Source organism: Penicillium crustosum, assembly GCF_028827405.1.
Source record: "Penicillium crustosum strain IBT 35664 chromosome Unknown utg000002l_segment0_segment0, whole genome shotgun sequence".
NCBI classification, from domain to species: Eukaryota; Fungi; Ascomycota; class Eurotiomycetes; order Eurotiales; family Aspergillaceae; genus Penicillium; species Penicillium crustosum.
The window spans coordinates 5,599,559-5,624,203 of record NW_026623123.1 but is presented as its reverse complement, the minus strand read 5'-3'; the positions used below and the strand labels follow the sequence as shown (position 1 = coordinate 5,624,203).

Here is a 24,645-nt window from a genome sequence, read left to right as displayed (position 1 = left end):
ACTACACAATATTGAATCTGATTCTCCGCTTTGAAGCCAGTCGTGGCCACACATGCACCTATGCATATGCAGGACGGTATAAAAATAGCTATCTTCTCCTCTGATGAGGCCCAAATTCATATGCTTCTGTTGTTGAAAAGAAAAAGAATTTCCCGCACATAAACCATTGCTCTGGGTGATCTTCACTCTAAAGTTCCAGGCGGTATTTGTCCCCCGTCGACTTGACTTGGCGATATTGTTTTAAATCACGTGATGATACCAACATCTCACCGTTCCTATTCCTCGTCGGCAACATGCACAGCAGTTGGAGTCCGACCGTTTCTCATTTCGTCGCGTCAGGCATTTCGAGCCGAGCTTCGACTGCCTGTTTGGTGCCTTTTCGACTCCAAACCTCTCACTGTGCCAAAATCCCACCACCAAATCCTCTGATAGCTTCCCCGCAATCGCGTCCCTCGCGCCGAACGATGCCCACACTCGCTGTATTCCCACGTGGGTGAAGACAGCAGTTTACACCAGGCCCCATCAGGCCGGCACATCGCAAAAAAGAGAGAAAGCACATTATAATCACTATACTGGAGTTGGACTCGAGAGGCTACCGCAAGCATGGAGGCCGATTGGGATGAGCTGTCGCGTATCCCAATGCCGCCCCCGAGTCCCCATGCTATGCCAACTGTGGCAACGGCGACGGCATTCGACGATATGATGGAGCTTTTATGGACAGGCAATGAATACGTGAGTGCTGATACTGGCTGAGCGATTTCCGAGGCGGGACGCTGATGAGTATGTTCGATTCGCCAGGGCAGGGTCTCTTCCTTTTACGGGCCAGAGCTGCAACGGTATACCTCTGTTCGAGCTCATCCAGTCTCTGAGGGTTCAGTACGGCAAATAATCTTCCATGAAAGAGGTGTGATTTCGCTATCATCAAAGAGTGTGCACATGATTACCCGACGAGGCTTGACACAGTGGCACCTTACTCACGATGAAATGGTCGACCTCCGCTGCATGAGCTTCACCGCTCAGACCAATCGAATCCTTGTAGCGGGTTCTCAGCGCGTGATGTTCACGGTAGATATCGATAAAGGCACAATCGTCGAGAAGCTGCCCACTGAGCATGGGTACACGATGATGAAAAAGAGTCGATATCTCTGTGCTGCAACAGATACCGGATCAGTCAATGCCCTCAGTCTTTCGGACTTCAGTGTTGTCAAGTCATGGAAAGCCCACGGAACAGGTGTTAATGACATGGATGCGCGAAATGACCTGCTGGTTACCTGTGGCTTCTCAGTCCGCCACCTCGGATCCCCAATCGTGGACCCTCTAGCAAATGTTTATGACCTGAAAACCTTGACCCCGTTACCTCCAATTCCGTTCCATGCTGGAGCAGCATACGTGCGCATGCATCCCAAACTTCACACTACCAGCTTCGTGGCTTCACAAACAGGTCAACTCCAAGTGATCGATCTCATGAATCCAAATTCGGTCAACTTGAGACAAGCCAATGTGTCACTTGTGCTCGGTATTGACCTGTCGCCATCTGGAGAAGCATTGGCCATCAACGATGCCGAATGCGCCATTCACCTATGGGGCTCACCGACTAAGGTTCATTTTAATGAATTGAGCAAAGAGACGGAATTTGCTGATGTTACTGCGCGGCCTCCTCAGGTAGATTGGTCACCCGAATCTCCATTAAGCATGGTTGGGATGCCTTATTACCACGAACGTCTCTTTTCCGCATGGCCAAGCCATTTGCTTTTTGAAGTTGGCAGTCCGCCGGCTCCGTTGGATCAGTCCATATTGCCATATCTACGCCCCGCAGAGATGGGACACCATGCTCCAAACCCGAGAAAAACTCGTCGATATCAAATAGAAAACACCCGGGCACTGACTACAGCAGAGCCGGCTCTTATTGCGCCAAAGTTCCTGAGTGAAAAGGCTCGAGACTACAGCAAGTCAGACGGTTTGGTTGGCGATGCCGCAGAGGCATTAGCAGGGGCAAAGATCAACGGAGAGAGCGATGACGACCCATTGCTCAAATATAGCAACGTGGAAATCAAATACAGCCGGTTTGGTGTAGACGACTTTGATTTCAGGTATGTCTTCTCTTCCAATTCATTTACTACCCTTCGCTCACGTTCTCTATAGATTCTACAACAAGACCTCATTCTCCGGACTTGAGACTCATATCTCCAACTCTTTTACGAATTCCCTTCTTCAACTTTTCAAATTCATCCCACTTTTCCGAAATCTCGCCCTAAATCATGCAGCCGGATCGTGCATATTTGAACACTGTCTTTTGTGTGAACTGGGCTATTTGTTCGACATGCTTGAAAAGGCAAGCGGGCAAAATTGTCAGGCCACCAACCTTCTCAAGACATTCAGCAGCTTCCGAGAAGCCTCAAATCTGGGTCTTTTGGAAGAGAATCTTACCAACAAATCTCTCTCAACTGCGATCCAAGCAGTCAACCGTTTCTTCCTGACTCAAATAGCTCAAGATTTCCGCATGATTCAACCTAGTTCTGAAGAGCTCGATCAGCGCCTAGCCACCATTGCATCTGAGTCAATCCGGTGCATGTTCTGCCAGAACGAAATTGTGCGCCCTGGAAATTCACTTGCCAATGAACTGATTTACCCGAATATCGATATTAAACACGCGCGACGCAATCCACTATTCCGCTTCTCCAATATTTTACGCGCAAGTATCGAGCGAGAGACACAAAACCGAGGATGGTGCAATTATTGTCGTCGCTACCAGCAAGTGACTATCCGCAAGACCATTCATCGCATGCCTTTGGTTCTCGTCCTTAATGCCGCCCTGACAAACCCTCTCTGCCGTCGGCTTTGGGCAATCCCAGGGTGGTTGCCCGATGCCGTTGGAGTTCTCGTTGATGCCAATGGACAGGTGATGTGCTTTGAGGGGGATGATCTTCGCCTCCGAATCCAAAATCAAACACCCGGACTTGCGGTATATGATCTGGTTGGCTTGGTTGCGGAGATTGACATCCCGGAACATCAAAAGCCCCACCTAGTGTCTTTCGTCAATGTTTCCATTTCAGGCGCCGAGCCCGAAGAACAAGGCAAATGGCACCTGTTCAATGACTTCTTGGTCACTGAGGTTGACAAAGATGAAGCACTCCGGTTTACGCAGCCTTGGAAGCAACCTTGCGTGCTAGCTTACCAAGTGAGAGATCCACGTCATGTGGTCGACGACTCTTGGAAGAACGTCCTTGATAAAACTCTGCTATTCCGCGAGTGGTCTTTGAAGTAAGTTTGCGAACATGGTTAAGATTGATGTTTGAATAGAGATACTAACTGTTGCCTTCTTGTAGTGGCGGCCGTCAGGTTGAGTCATGTCAAACTCTCACCGAGGAGGAAATGCCACAGCCCGGGACACCTGTCGCATTGGATACCGAGTTTGTGGATCTAGAAAAAGCCGAGATTGATGTCAAAGCAGACGGATCGCAGGAAATGGTACGCCCCAACAAGAGCGGGCTGGCCCGTGTTTCCGTCTTGCGCGGTATGGGTGTTCAAGAAGGAGTTCCATTTATTGATGACTACATCACCATCCGTGAGCCAATTGTGGACTATGTGACTCAGTATTCCGGCATCAAGCCCGGTGACCTAGATCCGCGAACCAGTGAACACAACCTTGTCCCACTCAAGGTTGCCTACAAGAAGCTATGGCTGCTTCTAAACCTCGGCTGTGTATTTGTTGGTCACGGTCTAGCCTCCGATTTCCGCAAAATCAACATCCAAGTACCCAAGGCACAAACCGTGGATACACAGTACCTCTTCTTCCACCCCGGAAAGAACCGGCGTCTCAGCCTTCGGTACTTGGCTTGGGCTGTGTTCAAGGAGCATATCCAAGAAGAACCCGCACCTGACACCGTACAAGGTCATGACTCAATCGAGGATGCTCGCATGGCTTTGCGTCTCTGGAAGAAGTTCCAGGAATACGAGGATGCAGGCATTGTCTCACAAATGCTCGAAGAGATCTTCCGCGAAGGCTCTAAGCTAGGATTCCGTCCACCCCCTAAAAACGGAGGCACCATAACCGTTCTCTCCCGACCTGGCACCGCTGTCACCATGCAGAATGACAGCGGTCGCAACACCCCCAGCACCCCGGACACACGGTCCGTGGTGCCAGTTCCCCCAACATCAGCTGCTCCCATCTCTGGATCCCCCAGTGCCCCTACCACCCCTCGCCAGGCTTTCCGGCGATCGATTGCGCTGACCCCGAGCAACGGGAGCTTTTCCGGACCTGGTACCGGTGACTTTTTTGGAGGTAGTCCCCTTCGATAGATGAATATTCTTCCATTTTTTCCATTATGGCTCCTTCGGCACCATTCGTGTCGGAAAAGTATACTACGTACATTTCCAGACTGTTAGAAGTGATAAACTCAACTTGTGAATAAAATAATGCAGATTTTAGTCTAGGTCAGGTAATATACTTCCTCTTGGGTTGGGTGGAGTAATTAGAGTCTCCATCATACAAGATGTGGTTTTTCGAGAACGGGGAACGTATTTGCCCTAACAAATCCGATTTTCGGTGTCCTATTCACTCAACGCTGAGCACGTCCTACTCTGTAGACACATATAGCCATAACAGTCACTCAGAGCCACGCTCAAGTTACCGAACGCAGTCAATAAAGTCAACACGGTGAAGCAATTGCACTTTTTTCGCTGAATCAAGTAAAACAGCATGCGCCTCCCCGAGCGACACGTACCACCACTACGGCAACCACACTCCTGGTTGAGCCTATATTCACAGCTTCCTACACGCCAGTCGTTAAAGCCATCGGATACGGTATCTCCTCATTCTTGGTATTCAAAATGCGATCTCTAGAATAGTCCTTTGAAAACACCACTCTCCATAGTTTATCACTGGAGGTTTCTATCGAGCTTGTTAGTTTAAGTATTCAACGAGAGTAAGGGTTAAGTAGACCTACCCTGAGGTCGCTTGGATCTAGGATGAGAGGTCCGACAGTCTAGGATCAACCAGTCATGCATTTTTGGGGTTTGATCCGGTCAGGATATGCTCAACCAGGCTGGACCCTCCTGCAACGCTCATTCAGACGGTCACATTCGAAAATCATTTGAGTGCCCCATTTGGCGATAGGGATAAAAATGTCGACCCTTCCAGGGCCGCTACTACTCCGCTCGCTGCAAATGCATGTTAGAGGTAATATACGTGGTCAATGAAATCGAGGATGGCCACTGTTCCCTCGGGATGACCATTTGTCAGTTTTACCATTAACGCATGTGTGCCCCTTCATCAACGTAACACTTCTGAATCGTCTTGCTGTGGAACATTTCGACGATAAATCTGTGCCCAGCTTCACTGTAGAAAAGGCAAGTCTTTGGGGATTCGGGGTATGTTCCTTTCAGCAAAGAAACACGATTCTTGACTGGGATTGCAATTGGCGCAGGTAGGTTGTGAGGAGTGTAAATGGGACACAGTTTGCGCTCCAGGTTTTACATCTTTCCCAATGAAGGTTTCATGAATGATCCCATAGAATGTCGTCCGAGTAGTTTTGTTGCGCTTCATCTATTATGATAGACATATACGCGGGAATCCGGGACCAAGTTGAGTATCTGGTAGAAGTTCATCTTAACAATTTCTAAGGAAGGCAGATGAGTTGGTGGAATTCAAAGGAAAGAGCGATGGCTCCTTCGTAGAGTAGGAGAGTATAACCCTCTTTTACCGCCTAACTGGCCCTAGTATAAGAAACTGACTTATCGTCCAAAGAGACCTCGGGAAAGGCCATACGGGCTGGCGACCAGATCTGGTGGAAAGAAGGACTAGGAAGAAAGGCGCGAGACCGGTACACAACATTTTGGAGTCGATCAGCTTTCATGATCAAGGATTATACATAGAACAGTCTCTTGTACAAAGTATGTTTTTAAATATCTAAAAAAAACATCTAAAAAGACATTATAAGGCCGCATAAGCGTCCGACTATTCATTCTTGGTGTCAATTGAAAGATTGTGCGACGAATCGAGGTCATGTACGGAGTAGCTAACGTCCTGATCTCGACGCCAAACTTCTCAGCGAGGGTAGAATAATTCTAGCACCGGTGAGGTTGATATTGATCCATACTCTGCACGCCAGTCTATAATGTCAGTGGTGCGGAAAGCCAAAGTTATGCACCCATCCTGGTCTGTATGGTTGTTGGTTTGTTTGTCTGTGTTTTGTCTATGCACTATAATGTGTCTGCAATTATTGGCATTGGAGTTTCAGGATTCGGAGCGCAATTTGTGTCTGTATAAGGAAGTGCAGAGCTGAGGGGTGTGTTGTACTGGGGGGGGACTTCGATGCCTGGATACCTGAATCAGTACCGCCTTATATACCGCCCTAATACAGTATGCAGTGTATTGTGAATTGTTAATACATCAACCTGCCTAGATGAAGCTTTTGTACACCATACAAATGCAGATAATTTCGATATTCCTGGGCGGTTCGCAGGACTAAAAAAACGAAGCTTTTGTACACCACACAAATCAAACATCTCCATTATTTTTAGCGGTTGCAAGCCGGTTTGCAAGTCCGTATTGGTATGGTGTATAAAAGCTTCATCGTTTTGGATTTGTAAACGTCTAAAAATATGGGATACCGGCATTTGTATAGTGTACAAAAGCTTCATTTTGTGGACTTGCAAACAGGTGGGGTATGTTGATTATTAAGGCATGTGTAATAGCAATTCACGTATTTTAATTATTCTGCCGTTCTAAATTAGGCATTCAGGCACAATGTCCCCTGGTCCCTATGTCATCAATCTAAAAGGCGGTGACCAAGGCGGTAAGAAAGGCGGTCAGGTTCAACTGCTCCGTAAATGCTCCGTAAATTACGGTCCCTTCTCCGTCACTTGTCCCCTCGTTCTCTACCCCACCTCCTCACGCCGTAATGTCGCGACACCGTATTAAGGATGTCGATTACGATGATGACGATTTTTATGATGACGACGACGACGACATAACTGCTGACCCCGAGGAACAGGAGTTTTTGCAACAGTGTACAACAGCTGTTTTGCAACAGCTCAATGTTGGGCAACCATCAGTGACCGCCACGAAAGAAGAAGTCCAAGACGCATTATGGCATTACTACAATGATATTGAGAAGTCGGTCAATTATTTGAGAGGTACGTTCAATTTTCGCAGATACTCCGCGTCACATAATGTACCTACACGAGTCTCCGCATTCAAATGTTTGTTGTTGAATTCAGCTAATCGAAGCTCTGCATGCAGGAAAGAGAGAGAAGGAGGCTACGAAGCTGCAGAAATCGAAGATTCAACCAGGTAAGCAGTGTTCATGGGATAATTGTTATCCTAAAGTGTCGTCGCTGGGCTCGGGGTCTGGGTCTGGGGCACAAGATATTCTGCGCGCCCCGGTTATCGATGTTGCTGTTCCTTGCGAATGAAAATGTGTGTATCTGGTGCAAAACATCCCGTGTGATACCTAGAGACTCGAAACTGATGCCATAGAAGTTTGAACAATGTTCTAACGGGTCTTCCAGTGCCGGCATACCCCGCTCCTCCTGCTACAGCACACTTCTCGGCTGCCGATTTTTTTCGCGATTGTCCCTGGCTCAACATCCCCTCTCATCGGAAGTCGGATATCCTGATTGAGCCGCTTTATCCACGTTTGGGGCTCTTGGGGGTGCACCGGAGAGTGGTGGAAAACTCTCTAAGTTGGCCGCCCTAGCTGCAGCCCGGAAGAAGAAAGATGGCGAGAAGGCACCATCACAGCCGGAGACTTCAACTCCATCAACTCCCAAATTCGAACAACCGAAGACATCCTCGCTTGATCATCCGGGTGCAGCGCGCTCCCTTCGTGACAGACTTGCAGCTAGCGGGAGGTCCACACCAAAACCTTCAGAGAGTCCTGCACCTCTCCGTCGTTCAGCAGCCCCGAACTCTTCCTCGCATCTGACACCGAAGTGCCCCGAATCTGACACAAAAAAGTCACCAGTATCTGAGGTTTCTGAGTCAGTGCAAAGGATGGTGCTCGAGCCGAGAGAACCAGAACCTCGGCAACCAGTGCCTACCATTCGAGCCGAGCCCTCGGCATTTGCCAGAGCTCTTATTGGCGCAGCAACGGGCCCGACAGCAGCTGAGCCCAGCCACTTGCACTTCAACAGCTCAGATCTATTGAGGATCTATGGACAGGACCATGCTGAACCTTTTGACTTTGCAGCGCCCAGCCCCGACGATGTCGTTCTCAATGCACAGAACACAGCGAAAGGTTTGGCGACCCGCAGGAAGGTTTAAAGGCAATTGCCTAATAATATGTAGGTATGAAGTCGAAATCAGCCGCATCGAAATCGGCAGCAGTGAAGAAAGGCCAGTCTGATCTGGCAGGTGGCATGAAGGATCTCTCAGTGGAAGACAAAGTGACTGTCAAGAGCAAGAATCTTGATGTTATTTCAGAGTACAAGAAGTCCACGCGCAAGCGGTCTGCAAACTTTGTGGTTATTGGTAAGTCAACTTCGACCGACAAGAAAGTTAGGACCTGAACTGATACATATGCAATATAGGTCATGTCGATGCTGGAAAGAGCACTCTCATGGGACGGTTGTTAGCAGATCAAGGTGCAATCGACCAACGGACTCTAGATAGGTATCGGCGAGAGGCCGAGAAGATCGGTAAGGGCTCATTCGCGCTAGCCTGGGTGCTGGACCAAGGGTCGGAGGAGAGAGCACGAGGCGTGACAATAGACATCGCCACCAATCAGTTTGAGACCGACAAGACAGCCTTCACCATTGTTGATGCACCAGGTCACCGTGACTTCGTCCCGAACATGATCGCTGGTGCCAGTCAGGCAGACTTTGCTGTTCTGGTCATCGATTCCAGTGTGGGCAAATTCGAGTCGGGCTTGAAGGGTCAGACTAAGGAGCACGCTCTGCTAGTGCGCAGCATGGGCGTTCAAAAGATCGTGGTGGCTGTGAACAAGATGGATACCGTGCAATGGGATCACGAACGATTTGAAGAGATTGAACAGCAGATTTCTGCATTCTTGACAACTGCAGGCTTCCAGGATAGCAACATCTCCTTCGTGCCATGCTCAGGAGTTCTGGGCGACAACATTTCCCGGCGGACTGACGACCCTCTTGCATCCTGGTACACAGGTCGCACGTTGATTGAAGAACTGGAAACATCGGAGCCATACACGCATGCCCTCGAGAAGCCTTTGCGTATGACCATCGGTGATGTCTTCCGAGGTGGCGTGCAAAGTCCGCTTTCCATCTCTGGCCGTATCGACGCAGGCAGCTTGCAAATGGGCGACCAGATCCTGATCATGCCTAGCGGCGAAACAGCAACTGTGCGCAGTTTGGAGGTGGACAGCGAACCAAGCGACTGGGCTGTGGCGGGTCAAAATGTGGTGTTAAATATCGCAAATATCGACCCTATTCACCTCCGTTCCGGTGACGTTGTTTGCCGTCCTTCCTCCCCGATTCCTACCATCACGTCTTTCACCGCCAAAGTTTTGGCCTTCGAACACCTGATGCCCATGCAAGTGGATGTGCACCGTGGCCGTCTACATGTACCTGGTCGCATCAGTAAACTGGTTGCCTCCCTAGACAAAGCATCAGGAGCGGCTATCAAGAAACGCCCTAAAATCGTCGGTCCGGGTGTCGTGGCGCGTATTGTGGTTGAGATGGATCAAGCTGTTCCTCTGGAGGCACCGACCAGGATCGTCCTGCGCGCGGGTGGCTCGACGGTGGCTGCTGGTTTATTAGAATGAGCTTTCTTAATCAAAATCAATATCATACGATATGTCACAATGTTCCGTCCTTAGTACGTAGCACATTATTGATTATCTCGAATTTTCGGTCATACAAGCAAAAAAATATATATATCACACGGAGTAGAATAAATAGTATTCGATCTAAGGCTGATTTGTCGGTAAATGTGTTTCTTGAATATGATTTCGAATGTACGGAGTACTCCGTACATGATTTCAGATATCAGTTGGGAAATAATTTCAGACTCAATTATTGAATGAATTATTGAAATATATCGCATGAGTAGTGCCATTAGAGTTAGACTCATAAGCTGCTGTACTAAATTCCCAGGGTATGGTGGGTGCTCTGTGCCACGCCCCTACTCGGGAGATCCCCGGCCAACATCTAGGCCCGCAGTACGGAATATACCTCGACAGCACTCCTCTTGATCAAGATGCCACTTGTTCTGATCAATGAATTGGCATCAGATTAGGCTGTTACAGTGTAGTATAAACCAATATATCAACACGTGGTCAGTGGCAAGGACGTGAGTCAACCGGGTAAACTTCAGTAGCACCTGAGATTGGATTCCCCGAAGGGGCAAAACATTTGGCCCCCTTCTAGCAAGTTCGATCATTTGGCAGCCGTTGATTGGTGGAAGCCCCGAGCCCTCTGTGGATAGACCCCTGCCGCTAGACTATTTTGGGAAGCATAATGCCTGTTGAGGAAGGCGGTGTAGCTGCAGGGCGGTTTCTGAGTCAGCCACTGCCGAACGAACTCCAGCCAATCGGCGCACGAGAAGTGACCTGAACTGGGAAAAGGCCAGCATGGCCGCTGGGTCATATCCGCGTACAAGAAGTCCTCCTCCTTCGATTCTTCTCCTAACCATTCTCCCATTCACTCACTTCGCCCTGGGTCCCTTTCCCACACATCGTCGACTAACATAAGGGTTCATAGAGTCAAACACGCCTTGTGTTTACTCGTCTGCGCAGCTGTTTAGAGCGGCACGCGCAAAGCTTCCATAACGACAGCTTTTTGTTGTTTTCGTGTTGAAAAAGGACTTCGATCCACCTGTCTATACATACATCCTTCACAATGGCTCGCCTATCCGCACGCGATGGCGCGTCCAAGCCATTCGCCTGGACCACCATCTTCTACCTCCTCTTCGTCCTCGTCGCGCCTCTGGCGTTCTTTGGAAACACTGCCCACGCTCAGGAGGAGAACTCCCCCGAGAGCTACGGCAATGTTATTGGTATTGATTTGGGAACAACTTACTCGTAAGTTACCGCAGTTTGGAAAACTGTTCGAGTTGAATGAGACAGCTTGCTAACTTGCACTGCAGTTGTGTTGGTGTGATGCAGAACGGCAAGGTCGAGATTCTCGTCAACGACCAAGGAAACCGTATTACCCCGTCCTACGTTGCTTTCACCGATGAGGAGCGCCTCGTTGGTGACGCCGCCAAGAACCAATATGCCGCCAACCCCGAGCGCACTGTCTTCGACATCAAGTAAGCAATCACTACACCCATAACAGCATGAACTCAACACTAACACATCGCAGGCGTATGATTGGTCGCAAGTTTGATGACAAGGACATTCAGAAGGACGTCAAGAACTACCCCTTCAAGGTCGTCAAGAAGGATGGCAAGCCCCAAGTCAAGGTCGACGTCAACCAGTCCCCCAAGACCTTCACCCCCGAGGAGATTTCCGCCATGATTCTCGGTAAGATGAAGGAGATCGCCGAGAGCTTCTTGGGCAAGTCTGTCACCCACGCCGTTGTTACCGTTCCCGCCTACTTCAGCGACGCCCAGCGTCAGGCTACCAAGGATGCCGGTACTATCGCCGGTCTCAACGTCCTCCGTGTTGTCAACGAGCCCACCGCCGCCGCTATCGCTTACGGTCTTGATAAGACCGGTGACGAGCGCCAGGTCATTGTTTACGATCTTGGTGGTGGTACCTTCGATGTGTCTCTTCTGTCTATCGACAACGGCGTTTTCGAGGTCCTGGCTACCGCTGGTGACACTCACCTTGGTGGTGAGGATTTCGACCACCGTGTCATGGAGTACTTCGTCAAGCAGTACAACAAGAAGAACAACACCGATATCAAGAAGGATCTTAAGGCTATGGGTAAGCTTAAGCGCGAGGTTGAGAAGGCCAAGCGTACTCTCTCTTCCCAGATGTCCACTCGCATTGAAATCGAGGCCTTCCACAACGGCGAGGACTTCTCTGAGACTCTTACCCGCGCTAAGTTCGAGGAGCTCAACGTTGATCTGTTCAAGAAGACCCTCAAGCCTGTTGAGCAGGTTCTGAAGGACGCCAAGGTTAAGAAGTCCGAGGTCGATGACATCGTTCTTGTTGGTGGTTCTACCCGTATCCCCAAGGTTCAGGCTCTTCTCGAGGAGTTCTTTGCCGGCAAGAAGGCCAGCAAGGGTATCAACCCCGATGAGGCTGTCGCCTTCGGTGCCGCCGTTCAGGGTGGTATTCTCTCCGGTGACGACTCCATGGTCGATGTCGTTCTCATGGATGTCAACCCCCTCACTCTCGGTATCGAGACCACTGGTGGTGTTATGACCAAGCTCATTCCCCGCAACACCGTCATCCCTACCCGCAAGTCGCAGATCTTCTCGACTGCCGCCGACAACCAGCCCACCGTCCTGATCCAGGTGTTCGAGGGTGAGCGCTCGATGACCAAGGACAACAACATGCTCGGCAAGTTCGAGCTGACCAACATCCCTCCCGCGCCCCGTGGTGTTCCCCAGATTGAGGTTGCTTTCGACCTCGATGCCAATGGAATCCTCAAGGTCAGCGCCTCCGACAAGGGCACTGGCAAGGCCGAGTCCATCACCATCACCAACGACAAGGGCCGTCTCTCCCAGGAGGAGATCGACCGCATGGTCCAGGAGGCCGAGCAATACGCCGAGGAGGATAAGGCCATCAAGGGCAAGATCGAGGCCCGTAACGGCCTTGAGAACTACGCCTTCAGCCTGAAGAACCAGGTCAACGATGAGAACGGTCTGGGTGGCCAGATCGATGAGGATGACAAGCAGACTATCCTCGACGCTGTCAAGGAGGTCAACGACTGGCTCGAGGACAACGCCGCCACCGCTACCATGGAGGACTTTGAGGAGCAGAAGGAGCAGCTTTCCGGTGTGGCTTACCCCATCACCAGCAAGCTGTACGGCTCTGCTTCTCCTGATGAGGATGACGAGCCCCTCGACCACGACGAACTGTAAAATTATCTTTGAGGCATTATTCATGGAGTTCCACTTTTTTTTCTTTTGCTTGAGTCCCCTTTTGTGTTTGAATCTACACGGGGCATTGTTGGTGTCCCATCCAACTTTTCAGCCTGGTTGTTGAACGCCAGCGCAGAATACAATACAATGATACCTTGCATTCTTTTATTAAAGATAGTACCGCAGTAACAAGTCAATAGAAGTATTTTTATCGAACTAAATCCGGTAATCTGGTGTACTTTGCTACTTACGTATGTAATGCATATGGCGAAGGTATGGCATTCCCATGCAAAATGTACAGTGTCCCTCCTTCGGTTCATTCTGTAATAAATGCAGGTGATGTTTTTATTCTCATTTCAATCTTACAGTGTTGACTAAATACAACATCTATTTCGCCTGCTGAGCAATAAACGCCTGAATAGTCTCTGCAACAACCTGATGATCATCCTCCTGCTTTAACCCACTGACAACAACAACACCAATAATCCCATCAACCCCACGCACGCGAATCGGGTATGCACCACCATGAATAGCATACTCATCTGCAACAGCACCTCCAGTGGCACTCGGCACAGCATACTTGCTAACAAAAGCAGCCTCCACATCGTCCGCCGAGGCACCAGCCGCAAGCCCACTAACGGTCTTCTGTCTCATAGTCCAGCTCGAGACACCGAACCGGAGCACGGTGTTGCGCTTCCGGCGCACCCAGTTCTCGTTGTCGGGGATCGTGCCGCTCTCTGTCGCAGATTGGAATACCACGTGGAGCGGGGCTCCGCCGCTGAGAGCGATGGAGACTAGGGCTGGCTTGCGTTGGCCCTCTGGGAGACTGAGGATTCGGTCTCTCAGTGCATTTCCGAGTTGCCAGGCGGTGTCTGCTGTGAAGGTGGGGAAGATTTGGTCTGCGCTTGTTTCTTGTGCGAGTAGGACGTTGGGCTGTTTCTTGGTTAGCTTTTGGTTTTTGTGTTGCGAGTATGGGGAACTCACGTCTGTGCTGGGTGCGGAAAGAGCCATGATTGATGTAGTTGGATGTTTACTTTCGTAGTTAGGTATGTATGTAAATGATGAAGAAAAGGAGAGCAACTTTAGAGGGGGGATCGAGTATTTGTATGCGTGGGGGTAAATTGGGGGTGGACCTTCCTTTGGTCGCATCGGTGACGTCGCCGAGATCTGGAGATTTGCCAATGTTATTATTATTGTCATATTGCGTTACAAGGTTGTAGGAGTAATTGGTTTCACAATCACCTACTCTTGGATGGTATCCTTGAATATCAATATCAATATCCAACTAGACCATGCAAATGTTCTGATGCCGTATAGATCGGCAAACTTGCCGAAACTACCCCTCCTTGGCGGACTCCGATCTCTCCGCATTCCGATGTAATCCCGACTCCCAAAATCACTCTCATTCTTCAACACAATTCTAATTACCTAGGTCTTCAGGGCCCTCAAATGAGGCTGCGACAATTATATCTCCCGCAAAGTGAAATAAAATGGCTCTTGCCTCTGCGATACCTGATGTGGTGCAATAAAGCGGGTGCGCTGTTCGCTGTACGTACATAAGTCCCGCGGAGAGGAGTGGCCCGAAATCTCGGCGAGTAGCATGCCACCGAGAAGCCGATCCCGACATTTAATCTACACGAAGTCCACAAAATTATTAAGAAAACACAGACCCACAAAATGCTGGCGATGAGTGTGTTTATTCATTCACCCAGCCTACAGCCCCTAGTGTATTCCGAAGACAGTTCTTGCGTCAGTGATATGTCGGTATTAGCGATATTCGTATAGCGTCTAGCCTGTAGTCAATGCAGAAGCCCATTTAGGAAAACTCCTTATCAGCCTGTTCGAACACGACACCTGTAATCCCATGCCAATCTGACGAACATCCTGCAAATTTGGCCGAGAACGTGCTTTCTGGAAATGTCGACTAAACGAGGATGTGGTAGAGATAACTGATTTCAAGCTGAATGATCGTTCAAGAATGGTAGAGTCAGGCGTCATTCCACGATCGGTGGCATCGATGAAGCGTTGCGTAGTTTGAGCATTTCTCACTATTGAGCTGGGGGCTGAGTGGGTTGACACATCACTGTTGTTAAGGGTTCGTTGTGGGTCTAGGCTGATTTGCAGAAGAGGGTTGGAGATCTGCAGAAGAAAAGCAGCTGTGAGGTGTAGCAGAGGGATATTTACCCAACTCTTGTTTTGGCAAGAAGAACTCGGAAACCTTGGAAAGTAAGAGTTATCTAAGTGGCCGGAAAGTGAACTATTGTCTCTTTGGTTGACATTCAGAAGTGAGAATTAAACGATTGAGAAGTGAAGAATGGATGAAACAAACATGTCCTCTTTTATATCTACAACGTTTTTCAAGTACCGTTCACCGTAGGTAGTGAGACCAGGAAAAAGAACTTCGTAAATGCGACACTGCATGAAGATATGATAATCCTCCGAATGAATTCTCCAGGGGTTGTGCAGATCCCCTTACCTATGGCAGCATATCTACAAATAGAAAAGGATCTGTATGTCCCATTAATTACCTAACCTCGATGAAGCTTTCCCTTATTTGTTTCCTTCTGTTTTGTTTTCTTGAAATGCTACGCCTCGAATCAAGATCCTTAAGCAAACCGGGGTATTTCATTAAACATTTAAACGTCGTCCAGATGCACTGCATGGGAATATGATCCCTTCGTAGGGGTATTAGGGGTAGTAGGCAAATCACCAGCCTCAATATCCCCACCTGCCCTATATGGACGAGGGTTGGAGCTCGGAGCAGTGAGTGGGGTGACGAACAACTGTCCATCCTTCTTGCGCATCCAGTGTATACGTAAATGATCGAGGGCTGTCTTGAAGTCGTCAAGAATGACAGTGTCGCAGAGACATTTGAAGATAAAGGATAGCTGGGATATGGTTAGTGTGTGTTGTGGAAAATAGACCAGCAGGATGGGAACGTACTTTCCAGAACGGTTCGACACCTGTTGGGAGCGTGCTGGAAAAGGCATTCAGCACACTGCAGGTATCGACAATCATGAAAATAATTGACAGGCACATTGCTGCTAGCATGATTCCGAAGCGTGGGCTGACTACTAGGAGTTCCCATAATCCGAAGTTGTATTCGCGCTTGATCGTCCAGAATAGACTGGCTGTTGTGAAGATCCACCATGGGTCCCTGTTGATAGAGGATATATATGTTAGGGCAAAAGTGACTTCAAATTTGAAGGAATCGCACTCGATATTTGAACGGAAAGGGAATGACGAACCGGAATAATGGCTCCATTGGCCGAGTCGTCAGGAAAATCTTATTGATATTGTTGAAGTATGTGAAGTTCGCATAGATCTCCAAACCCCAATAGGGCCAGCAGAGAATAACAGTGGCAATGTAGATGATCGAAACCTTTCGCGATAGGAATGGGCGATTCTTCATCCAGGCGATAACATTATGCAGGGCCCAGGAGATGTTGAGACCGATCGCGGTTACGGATAGATACCAGCCATAGACTGGCTCGTGGGGGAAGATAAAAGTACCATGGGCCATAGCTAGAATGAGCTATAGTTAATGCAAATATTAGCCGAAGTTCTGCTCAGCGTATAAATGACTGGGTTAGGTAGTCCTTTGACTTCCTTACCTCAGCGAAGATCAGCTTGTGCAAGAGAATATGTGATTTCATATTGGCAAGAGTTATAGCGGCCATAATGAGTAGACTTCCGACCATCAGACCCTGGCCCCAAGCTTCGAGGATCAGGGCATCGGCCTCGGTAGGCTTCGAGACGTGATCGGTAGTCATCGTGGGCTGTATTCATGTCAACCTTGGGCAGTTGCTAGAGAGTTGTCGTGGAGAGTAAATAAAGATCAGGTAAACGAGGTGGAAGAGGTGAAATAGGCGGAAACTCGTTTCCGATAGGGAGTTCAGGAAATAAATAAAACGCAAACTTCATGAAGTCCAGTCACCAAAAGAAGAGCCGTCTCTATCGCGCACATAGGTGCAACATCATTAGGGTTCTAAAACGAAGATGGAAGGAGAATGATAATTTATTAATATTTGTAAATTTCATAAGCACGGCCATTAGTGTAAGTTATTCCTTGTCTTATTTGGTTAATTCAACCCACAAAAAAGTAATTGGCGACGCCACCAGATGGCCACTAGATGGTCTACCGTCATTGGGCCCTACAGGGGTTGGGAATAGGGGAGTTGAGAAACTCAAAAGACTCAACGCTTTAACACCTTTGGATGGCAAAAAAACACATCTCAATTTTAGGTCTATTCCTTTATTCCTTGTTGTCCAGGTCATCATGCATTGCCTTGGATGAACCCCGGAAAATCCCCGGAGACGGGGGAGAGTTTGTCCCCGCGATGAGTCGCATGTGCGGAGAAACGGAGGTGGCGTTTATGGGGATGACGATTCGAGCTACTGCACGATGTTGATTGTTTTTCCAAGGTTTTAATTTCCCGTTTGTCTTGGATTTGAAGTTAATCGAGCACAAACCAAGACAAATAGAACGGTAGTTTTACTATTCGCACACTACGGAAAGATCCAAAACACACAATGTTGGAGGAGCACAACAAAGAATATCGACAACATAAAGAGTACAGAGAATACAAATAATACAAAGAATTCAAAAGGACAAGCATTCAAAGAAAGGTCCTTTGTTTTCCCGCTATTTCTCCGTCTCTTAACGTCTTGTAACTGGTCAGCGCTGTACTTTGTAGGGTCATTCGACCCGAGCTTTAGTCAATGGAATGACATCTTATTACAACATAGGTATACACTTATTCTCTTCATATCAATTGCCCTCAAAAATAAAATATCATTGCTCGGTCCACATGTTCATGTTACTAATTGTTAACCCCTGGACACGCAGTTCCCGAGGTCCAGAAATAACCAAAGTTTGCGCTATTAGTCAAAATGGTCCATTTACCCGAATATCCAAAACATACAACATACGATGCTCGTATCCAATGTCAACAATATACGCTTAATATTTGCGACGTGGGGAATGACCCAAGATATCATAAAATTGAATAGTTTGAAGCCTCATTACCCACTTCCATCACACGTGGAATAATTGGAACCAGGCACTCAACCGCACCTCTATCTTTGGGTAATATTTTAGCCCAATACACTCCCAATCCCCGCTAGTCCTGCAATTACCCGTCTTGCATAGAATATCCACTCGTGGGCTCCATTCCCAGTGGAGATATACGAGCGCGCACTCGGATGCGCATGTGACCTTTGTCCTTAAACAACGTGGGACTCCGATAACCTTGAAATATAGTTCATCTGACTCGAGATCATATAAGGAATATTGTACTTGTATAACAGACACTCTGTTGTCTTTCCTGGATGTTCTTCTCTTCTCGGTGTTACGGTAGAAGGAGGGGCATTAGTTGGAGAACATCACTCCACAATATACGAAGCGCTAAAAAGTATAACCGGGTCTCATAGCGGCAAGAGAACGCCCTTGGTGGTAGAGTATTTCAGATCACTATTCGGTGGTGAAAACAATCCTAGAAAAGCTCCATATGAGCCTACTGATACACATAACCCAATCCCTAGGTGGGAAAATGACAGTAGAATAATAATATCTGTCTTCCGCGGTCTTGCCCTACACATGATGATATGCTCAATCAACACATCATGCCTGTCACTCCTATTCAGGAAAACATTCGTAGCATATGAAAAGTATCTCCTCACCTGTTCCTGGGTGCTTGTTACGCAGGTGTCGACACGGAGAGACTTGGTCTCCAAAGAACATGCCGCACATCTGGTCGCCATTGACTGCAACATCGCAGATTCCTGTGTTCTCCTTATTCAAGGCTACGCTATATAATATTAGCATCATCCCTATATATAAAAAAGTATATCAAATATATGGATAACTTACCCGGGGAGCACGACCACTCGTATCAGGTATCCTTACTAGCTCCGGGGTGGTCTTTGCGCAGTAGCGGCGCAGGGACACTTAGTCACCGAAGACTAAGCCATACATCTGCTCACCATTCACTGTGACGTCATATACACCTGTGCTCTCCTTATTGAGAAGTGTTTAGCATATCGAGGGTATATCACCAAGGTAGGTTGGAGATTTCCTTACCATAAGCGTACCCGGCCATAGGCTTAGGGTTTACCGCAGTTCTTACTGCGGGATTGTCGAATTCTCCCCGTGTTGGGCCAAGGCCGAGGTCAATTGCAAGGCGATCCATACATATGTTTGGAGATGAAGGGTAGAAAGGAAAACGAGAAACAATGTAGGCAGACGCGAGAAATAAAATTTAAACAGCCAAGGTAACCATGGTCGTTATATTATAACCTCATTGTTAGCATATATCAAGCCTAGTTCTGGAAGTGATAGACTGTCTTCCGATGACCACACAGCCCGACCATTGCTCTTCATCGCGGAGTCTGGCTTCTCCCCATGATGCGTGGTATGGTACCCCATAGAAAGCTCTCTGAAAGAAGATCACCAACGAGCCGGGATCAGAGACCCACTGTGTACAGGCATCCCTAGTGCTCATAATCTGATAGAGATGAAGTAGTAGGCTTCTATGAAGATAGGAGGACACTGAAAAACCTCTATATTGCGCGGGGAAAGGAAAGAAACTATCTGGAGTACCAAGACTAAATATACTGGGAACAATCAAGGTCACATGGGCTGTATGGAGAGCCGGCACGAGAGCCCAGGAGAGTCAATCGATTAGATGATCAAAAGCTCCCCCTCGGGGTCCCGGAATATGGTGTCTTTCCTGTCTGGTATGGAGAAGCAAATGAGAATCTCAAACGTCTATATGCTAGGATCCTCCTTTCAGACTTGGCAAAACATTCTCCTCGGTGCAAGAAAAGAGATTCGAGTCATCCATGCCTCTTTGATCTAACCCCCGGAGGCTCGACTTTAGCCAACTAAGCCCCTCAAACTTTTATCCGATATATGGATACTTGGATACACTATATGGGATATCATTGCTCAAAGCCCGCTATTTGAAGGCTTTTTTGTGGACGATTTTGAATCAATCGAACGAGATGCTTTTTTCTCCATGTTGCGTTCGATACTTTCCCTCAAACCGGAGAATCGAGCGTCTGCTCAGGAGGTTCAACGCTCAACGCTAAAGTGTCCAGAAAGGACATCCTACTAGTCATAGACATAATATTAAGTAGCGGAGAATGCGAAAGTGCCTTGCATAGCTGCACCTTAGAAAGGCGTATACCTTCCAATATGAAGTCACATTGCCGCCACAGCTGCCGACAATTTCCACCCAAAACTCATATAGGGAAACCACAATTGATCGTCATGCCGATCGCTCAAATCAATCAGTTTACTGTGGTTGGGCAACCGCCCTATCTTGATCGATGAGCTTACTACGATATATACCGTCTTGTTAGTTTCCATGCGGGGTTCGATTACTCCGGAACATGCCTCTCGCAATGAATCACGTATACCGGGATTTATAAGTCAGATTAAAGGTTCTACATGTGGGGACATAACGATGAGCAAGGAGATTTATTCATAGTCCCACAATTCGGCAGAAGGTGGAAGTTGTTGGCCAACCTGGTTGGACAATGGCTTCATCGCAACCCACCGGCTCAGTAGAAGGGCAATGATCTTCAGGGCTCGAATTTTTAAGGCTTGTTCTTTTAATTGAAAAGACCCGTCACATTAAGATCTCAAATCACTCCTGATCGACCCTACTGCAGTCATTTATTAACGTTCCTTTATTGTGATATATTGTATCCTTTTTCTTAGCTGTTCGTTTCTGGATCTTTGATCAATATGGCTCCGTGGTGGTACACGGCAGGCAGCGCCCTGGCTCTGTCTCTTCAGGTGGTTGCATGGGACTATTCAACCTACAGTTCGATGGAATTCGAGCCGCCGAAGCTTGAGGTCAACAAGACCGGAACTACCGATCCCGGGTACATCTTCCTAGGTCCACGTGGAGACGTTCAGGACGCTGGATCCGCCGCGCTCATTTACGATGATACGGGTGACCTAGTATACGAAGGCCCGGAAGAGGTGACTGCCAATTTCATGGTGCAAAAGCTCTTCGGCAAGGATGTTATCACCTTCTGGGCCGGAGACATGATGTCTATCGGCTACGGCTATGGAACTGTGCACATCCTTGATGATACCTACAAGGAGATCTACACTGTCCAACTGACTGGCAACTTCGTCACTCCGGACGGCTCAAGCAAGGACTCATACTGTGACATGCACGAGAGCCACATTACTTCCCGCAATACTCTCATTTGCACCGCCTACAACGTCACTCAGCATGACCTGACTTCTATCAACGGTACCTCCTCCCAGTGGATGCTGGACAGCCAATTCTATGAGATCGACATTCCTACCAATCAGGTGCTATACTCGTGGAGTGCACTTGACCATGAGGCTGACATTCCCCTGACCACTTCCCACCAGGGTCTCGGGAAGGATGCCGGTACCCAGGATGCCCCCTATGATGCCTACCACATCAACTCCATCACCACCACCAACAATGGCTATCTTGTATCGCTGCGCCACATGTGGTCAGGTTACTATCTGTCCCAAAATGGCAGCGTGATGTGGCAGGTGAGCGGCGAAGACGGCGCCGACTTCAAGCAGCTTGGTAATGCCGAATTCTCATGGCAACACGACATGCGCGTCTACAACGAGACCGACAATGGGCTCATCCTGAACTTGTTTAACAACGCCAACACCCCGACGGACGAAGAGTCGGAGACCACTGGCATCAGTCTGGATATTGATCTGAACAAGAAGACAGTTACCGGTCTCCGCTCTCTGACTGACCCCAACGACCCCATCCATTCCGTCAGCCAGGGCAGCTACCAGCTCCTCAGTGAAGTGGACAGCCATGTCTTCCTAGCCTACGGCTCTATTTCCAAGGTCAAGGAGTTTGATGGTGACGGTAACGTCGTTTTCAGCGCTCAGTTCGGTGACGACAACGCTGTTGCATCTTACCGTGGCTACCGCTACCAGTGGACAGCTACTCCCTTTTGGAAACCCTCCGTGTCGGTCAACAAGACCAGCTCCGGTGCCACCATTTACATGAGCTGGAATGGCGCTACCGAATATGACAATTGGGTCATCTACGCGGCTTCTTCTGCCACTTCTATCAACAACACTCAGATCGCCACAGCTAAGCGTAGTGGTTTCGAGACTTCTGCTACTATTGCCGACCCTCCTACCAATTTCGTTCAGGTTGTCGCTCGCAAGGGTACCACCGTTCTCGGTACCTCGGAGGTTGTCTCATTCTAAACAGGCCTTCCTATTCAGGATTTCTTTGGAGGGTGGTTTGGTCACACATATTACATCATTGCTTTCTTCCTGTACATACTTGACATCATTTGAATATACAATTACTTTCTTAGCATATTTTGACCTTAGGTCGAATTTTGAAGAGTTGGAGAACTGTCCTACATTTAGGCAGAGTGACGATACTTGAGTAGATCTAGATTTCCTTCAGCCATGCCAATCTTTAGGTTTTCTAGCTGAACCACAGTATGGTGTTACATCTCTCAACCTTTTATTATACCACACAGAACCGTTAGGTCTGTCTCACGATGAATAGACACCGGACATGTCGGGGAAGTCTCAAATGAGCGACCGACCATTTCGGCGTGCCACATGAACTACCCTGAGTTTAATCTGTTCCTGAAATTCGTTTTCCGTAGCAGAGTAGGCAGGGCCTTCTGGCAGGCGGTTATACCTCTGCTATCGGCTACTGAAGCTCTCTATCTGACATTCCTCGGTGGTTTCAAACCCAAAAGAATTCTCCGTATGGTCTCCGCTATAAAAAGCTCACATTCTTCAAAAAAATCATGAATGTCTAGAACGCCACAGTTGCCCTAGCCACGGGGTTTTGCATTTCGATCAGGTTTAGCGTTTTAAATCATAGTATCTGCCTGTGTATCCAGGGTGTGTCATGCCTTCCACGGGTGTAACTGACTATTAAGGTTGTTGAAGGAGCACAGTCCTTCAGCTTAGTCTGGCTAATGACTATTTTGTATATACATAGAATTTGCCTCGTACTTTGTTATAACTATTATGCTTGGAGATAGCGGGCTAGTCACATTCTTCAATATCTTCGATCCGAAATATCGGTTTGGCTCTTCCCATCCTATCCTCCACATATGTCCGATATAAAATTAAAGGCCCATACATTCCTCGCTGGAACTGGGAATCCCGCAAATCATGCAGTCCTTCTCTGGGGATACAAGTGAACATGGGCGCTAAATAGGGAAATGGTGACATTCTTCATATATTTCTGTTGGACAATTGGATGGGATCTTATTTGACTACTACATTGTGATAGTTTCACACCCCTTTGCTTTGCGCCACATCTACATTGCACAACATAACACTGGCGTCTAATTTCCCCTGAGCCAAGTTTCATAGCAACTACCTAGAAGCACCTTGCCGTGAGGAATTAGATCCAACGGTCTAGACTCGTGGTGCAACCAACACAGCAACAAATGGAATGATATCACATGCAGGAACCGAAAACGCCTATATAAAGCCATTACAATTCCTGATTCTAACACAAGACACAACTACAGAGTATTGCAACAGCTTTACAACCAATCAATCAAGATGTATCTCTCTACTATCCTCCCTCTTCTCTCAGTTACTACCATCGCTCTGTCAACCCCAACAATCCACAACAACCACCAGGGTGCAAGAGACATCTCTTACAGTGCCTCTCCCTCCTCAAGCAGCGGCCCATTGAGACCGATGAGCACGCCATCACCCACACACAGAAATCTAGGCCATGCGATAGTGCACAACAACTGCAAGTTCCCAGTCTACCTCTGGTCCGTGGCATCCACGATTCTACCCGAGCAAACTATACTCCCGAACGGCGAGTACAGTGAGGTCTTCCGCGAGAACACAAACACCGGCGGCATCGCAATCAAGATCAGCACCGACCGTGATGGGCTGTACACTAGTGCCCCGCAGATGATCTTTGCGTACAACCTTTCCTCCACGAAGGAACGGGGCGCGAGACAGGACAAAGTGTGGTATGATCTCTCCGATGTCTTTGGGGATCCGTTTGAGGGTTACCCGGTGAGTCTTACGCCCTCTGAGCCGTTGATTGCTTGGAAGGATGGGGTTCCGCCTGCCGGAAGTCAGGTCAGGACCGTTGATGCTTCGACGAATTTGGTCTTGTCCCTTTGTTGAAAGGTTAGGGGTTTAGTTTTGGAATGAGATGGGACGGAAGAATGAAAAATTATGTTTGGACATTGTTATTGATTTTGGGTATGCGCGAGGTGGATATGTTAGCATTGCTCAATTGAATTATTCGACTTTTTCATGTTTCATTACTCATTCATAATGCGTATCACGGAGGATATATAGTTGTAGATGTCATGATCGGCGGGTTTCGACCTCGGTAGTAGGATAGTAGGATATTCAAGAGAATGGAGAGCAATTGGGTCCTAGTTTCTCCAAAATGGAGAAACCTAAGAGAATATATTAAAACGAGATGTGGATGATTTCCCCAAATATATATTAATACGTGAGAGTAAGTCAAGAGTAAGTAAAAGTAAGGGATCATCGCCAAAGAACAGACACCTCGGCCAGAAGTCCGGGGCATTTCCCCGCATTTCCCCAATTTGTCCCACATTTCATCTGCCGAGTCTCTTGACCTTTGACTACTTCTACTTCAACTTCACCCTCCTTCTCTTCTCATTCCGACAAAGTTCAAAGAACACAC

At 48.1% G+C, this 24,645-nt stretch overlaps 8 protein-coding genes across 8 annotated transcripts; 5 read left to right on the top strand and 3 right to left on the bottom strand.

The window, feature by feature from the left end:
* Positions 1-587: 587 nt before the first annotated feature.
* On the top strand, positions 588-4,299 carry pan2n2 (poly(A)-specific ribonuclease; the record flags this gene model as incomplete). Its single annotated transcript, XM_056873378.1, has 4 exons — positions 588-732; positions 799-2,090; positions 2,143-3,261; positions 3,327-4,299. The coding sequence occupies exons 1-4, from the start codon at positions 604-606 to the stop codon at positions 4,297-4,299; spliced, it is 3,513 nt and encodes a 1,170-aa protein (XP_056731098.1). The 5' UTR covers positions 588-603.
* A 2,603-nt stretch (positions 4,300-6,902) lies between these two features.
* Positions 6,903-9,740, top strand: N7487_005630 (putative translation elongation factor EF-1 subunit; the record flags this gene model as incomplete). The annotated part of the gene is made up of 6 exons (XM_056873377.1): positions 6,903-7,137; positions 7,244-7,294; positions 7,513-7,638; positions 7,701-8,240; positions 8,291-8,473; positions 8,533-9,740. The coding sequence occupies 6 exons, from the start codon at positions 6,903-6,905 to the stop codon at positions 9,738-9,740; spliced, it is 2,343 nt and encodes a 780-aa protein (XP_056731097.1).
* Positions 9,741-10,815: 1,075 nt separating this feature from the next.
* Positions 10,816-12,952, top strand: bipA (Hsp70 family ATPase KAR2; the record flags this gene model as incomplete). Its single annotated transcript, XM_056873376.1, has 3 exons — positions 10,816-10,997; positions 11,063-11,227; positions 11,281-12,952. 3 exons carry the CDS (start codon positions 10,816-10,818, stop codon positions 12,950-12,952), a joined length of 2,019 nt encoding a protein of 672 aa, XP_056731096.1.
* A 387-nt stretch (positions 12,953-13,339) lies between these two features.
* N7487_005628 (DUF967 domain protein) lies at positions 13,340-13,963 on the bottom strand (the record flags this gene model as incomplete). The annotated part of the gene is made up of 2 exons (XM_056873375.1): positions 13,340-13,885; positions 13,937-13,963. The coding sequence occupies 2 exons, from the start codon at positions 13,961-13,963 to the stop codon at positions 13,340-13,342; spliced, it is 573 nt and encodes a 190-aa protein (XP_056731095.1).
* A 1,625-nt stretch (positions 13,964-15,588) lies between these two features.
* On the bottom strand, positions 15,589-16,725 carry N7487_005627 (uncharacterized protein; the record flags this gene model as incomplete). Its single annotated transcript, XM_056873374.1, has 4 exons — positions 15,589-15,840; positions 15,896-16,109; positions 16,201-16,487; positions 16,567-16,725. 4 exons carry the CDS (start codon positions 16,723-16,725, stop codon positions 15,589-15,591), a joined length of 912 nt encoding a protein of 303 aa, XP_056731094.1.
* Positions 16,726-18,590: 1,865 nt separating this feature from the next.
* On the bottom strand, positions 18,591-19,143 carry N7487_005626 (uncharacterized protein; the record flags this gene model as incomplete). Its single annotated transcript, XM_056873373.1, has 2 exons — positions 18,591-18,762; positions 19,010-19,143. 2 exons carry the CDS (start codon positions 19,141-19,143, stop codon positions 18,591-18,593), a joined length of 306 nt encoding a protein of 101 aa, XP_056731093.1.
* A 1,562-nt stretch (positions 19,144-20,705) lies between these two features.
* Positions 20,706-22,187, top strand: N7487_005625 (arylsulfotransferase family protein; the record flags this gene model as incomplete). Its single annotated transcript, XM_056873372.1, has 1 exon — positions 20,706-22,187. The coding sequence occupies one exon, from the start codon at positions 20,706-20,708 to the stop codon at positions 22,185-22,187; it is 1,482 nt and encodes a 493-aa protein (XP_056731092.1).
* Positions 22,188-23,522: 1,335 nt separating this feature from the next.
* N7487_005624 (Bys1 family protein) lies at positions 23,523-24,110 on the top strand (the record flags this gene model as incomplete). The annotated part of the gene is made up of 1 exon (XM_056873371.1): positions 23,523-24,110. The coding sequence occupies one exon, from the start codon at positions 23,523-23,525 to the stop codon at positions 24,108-24,110; it is 588 nt and encodes a 195-aa protein (XP_056731091.1).
* Between the last annotated feature and the right edge of the window lie 535 nt (positions 24,111-24,645).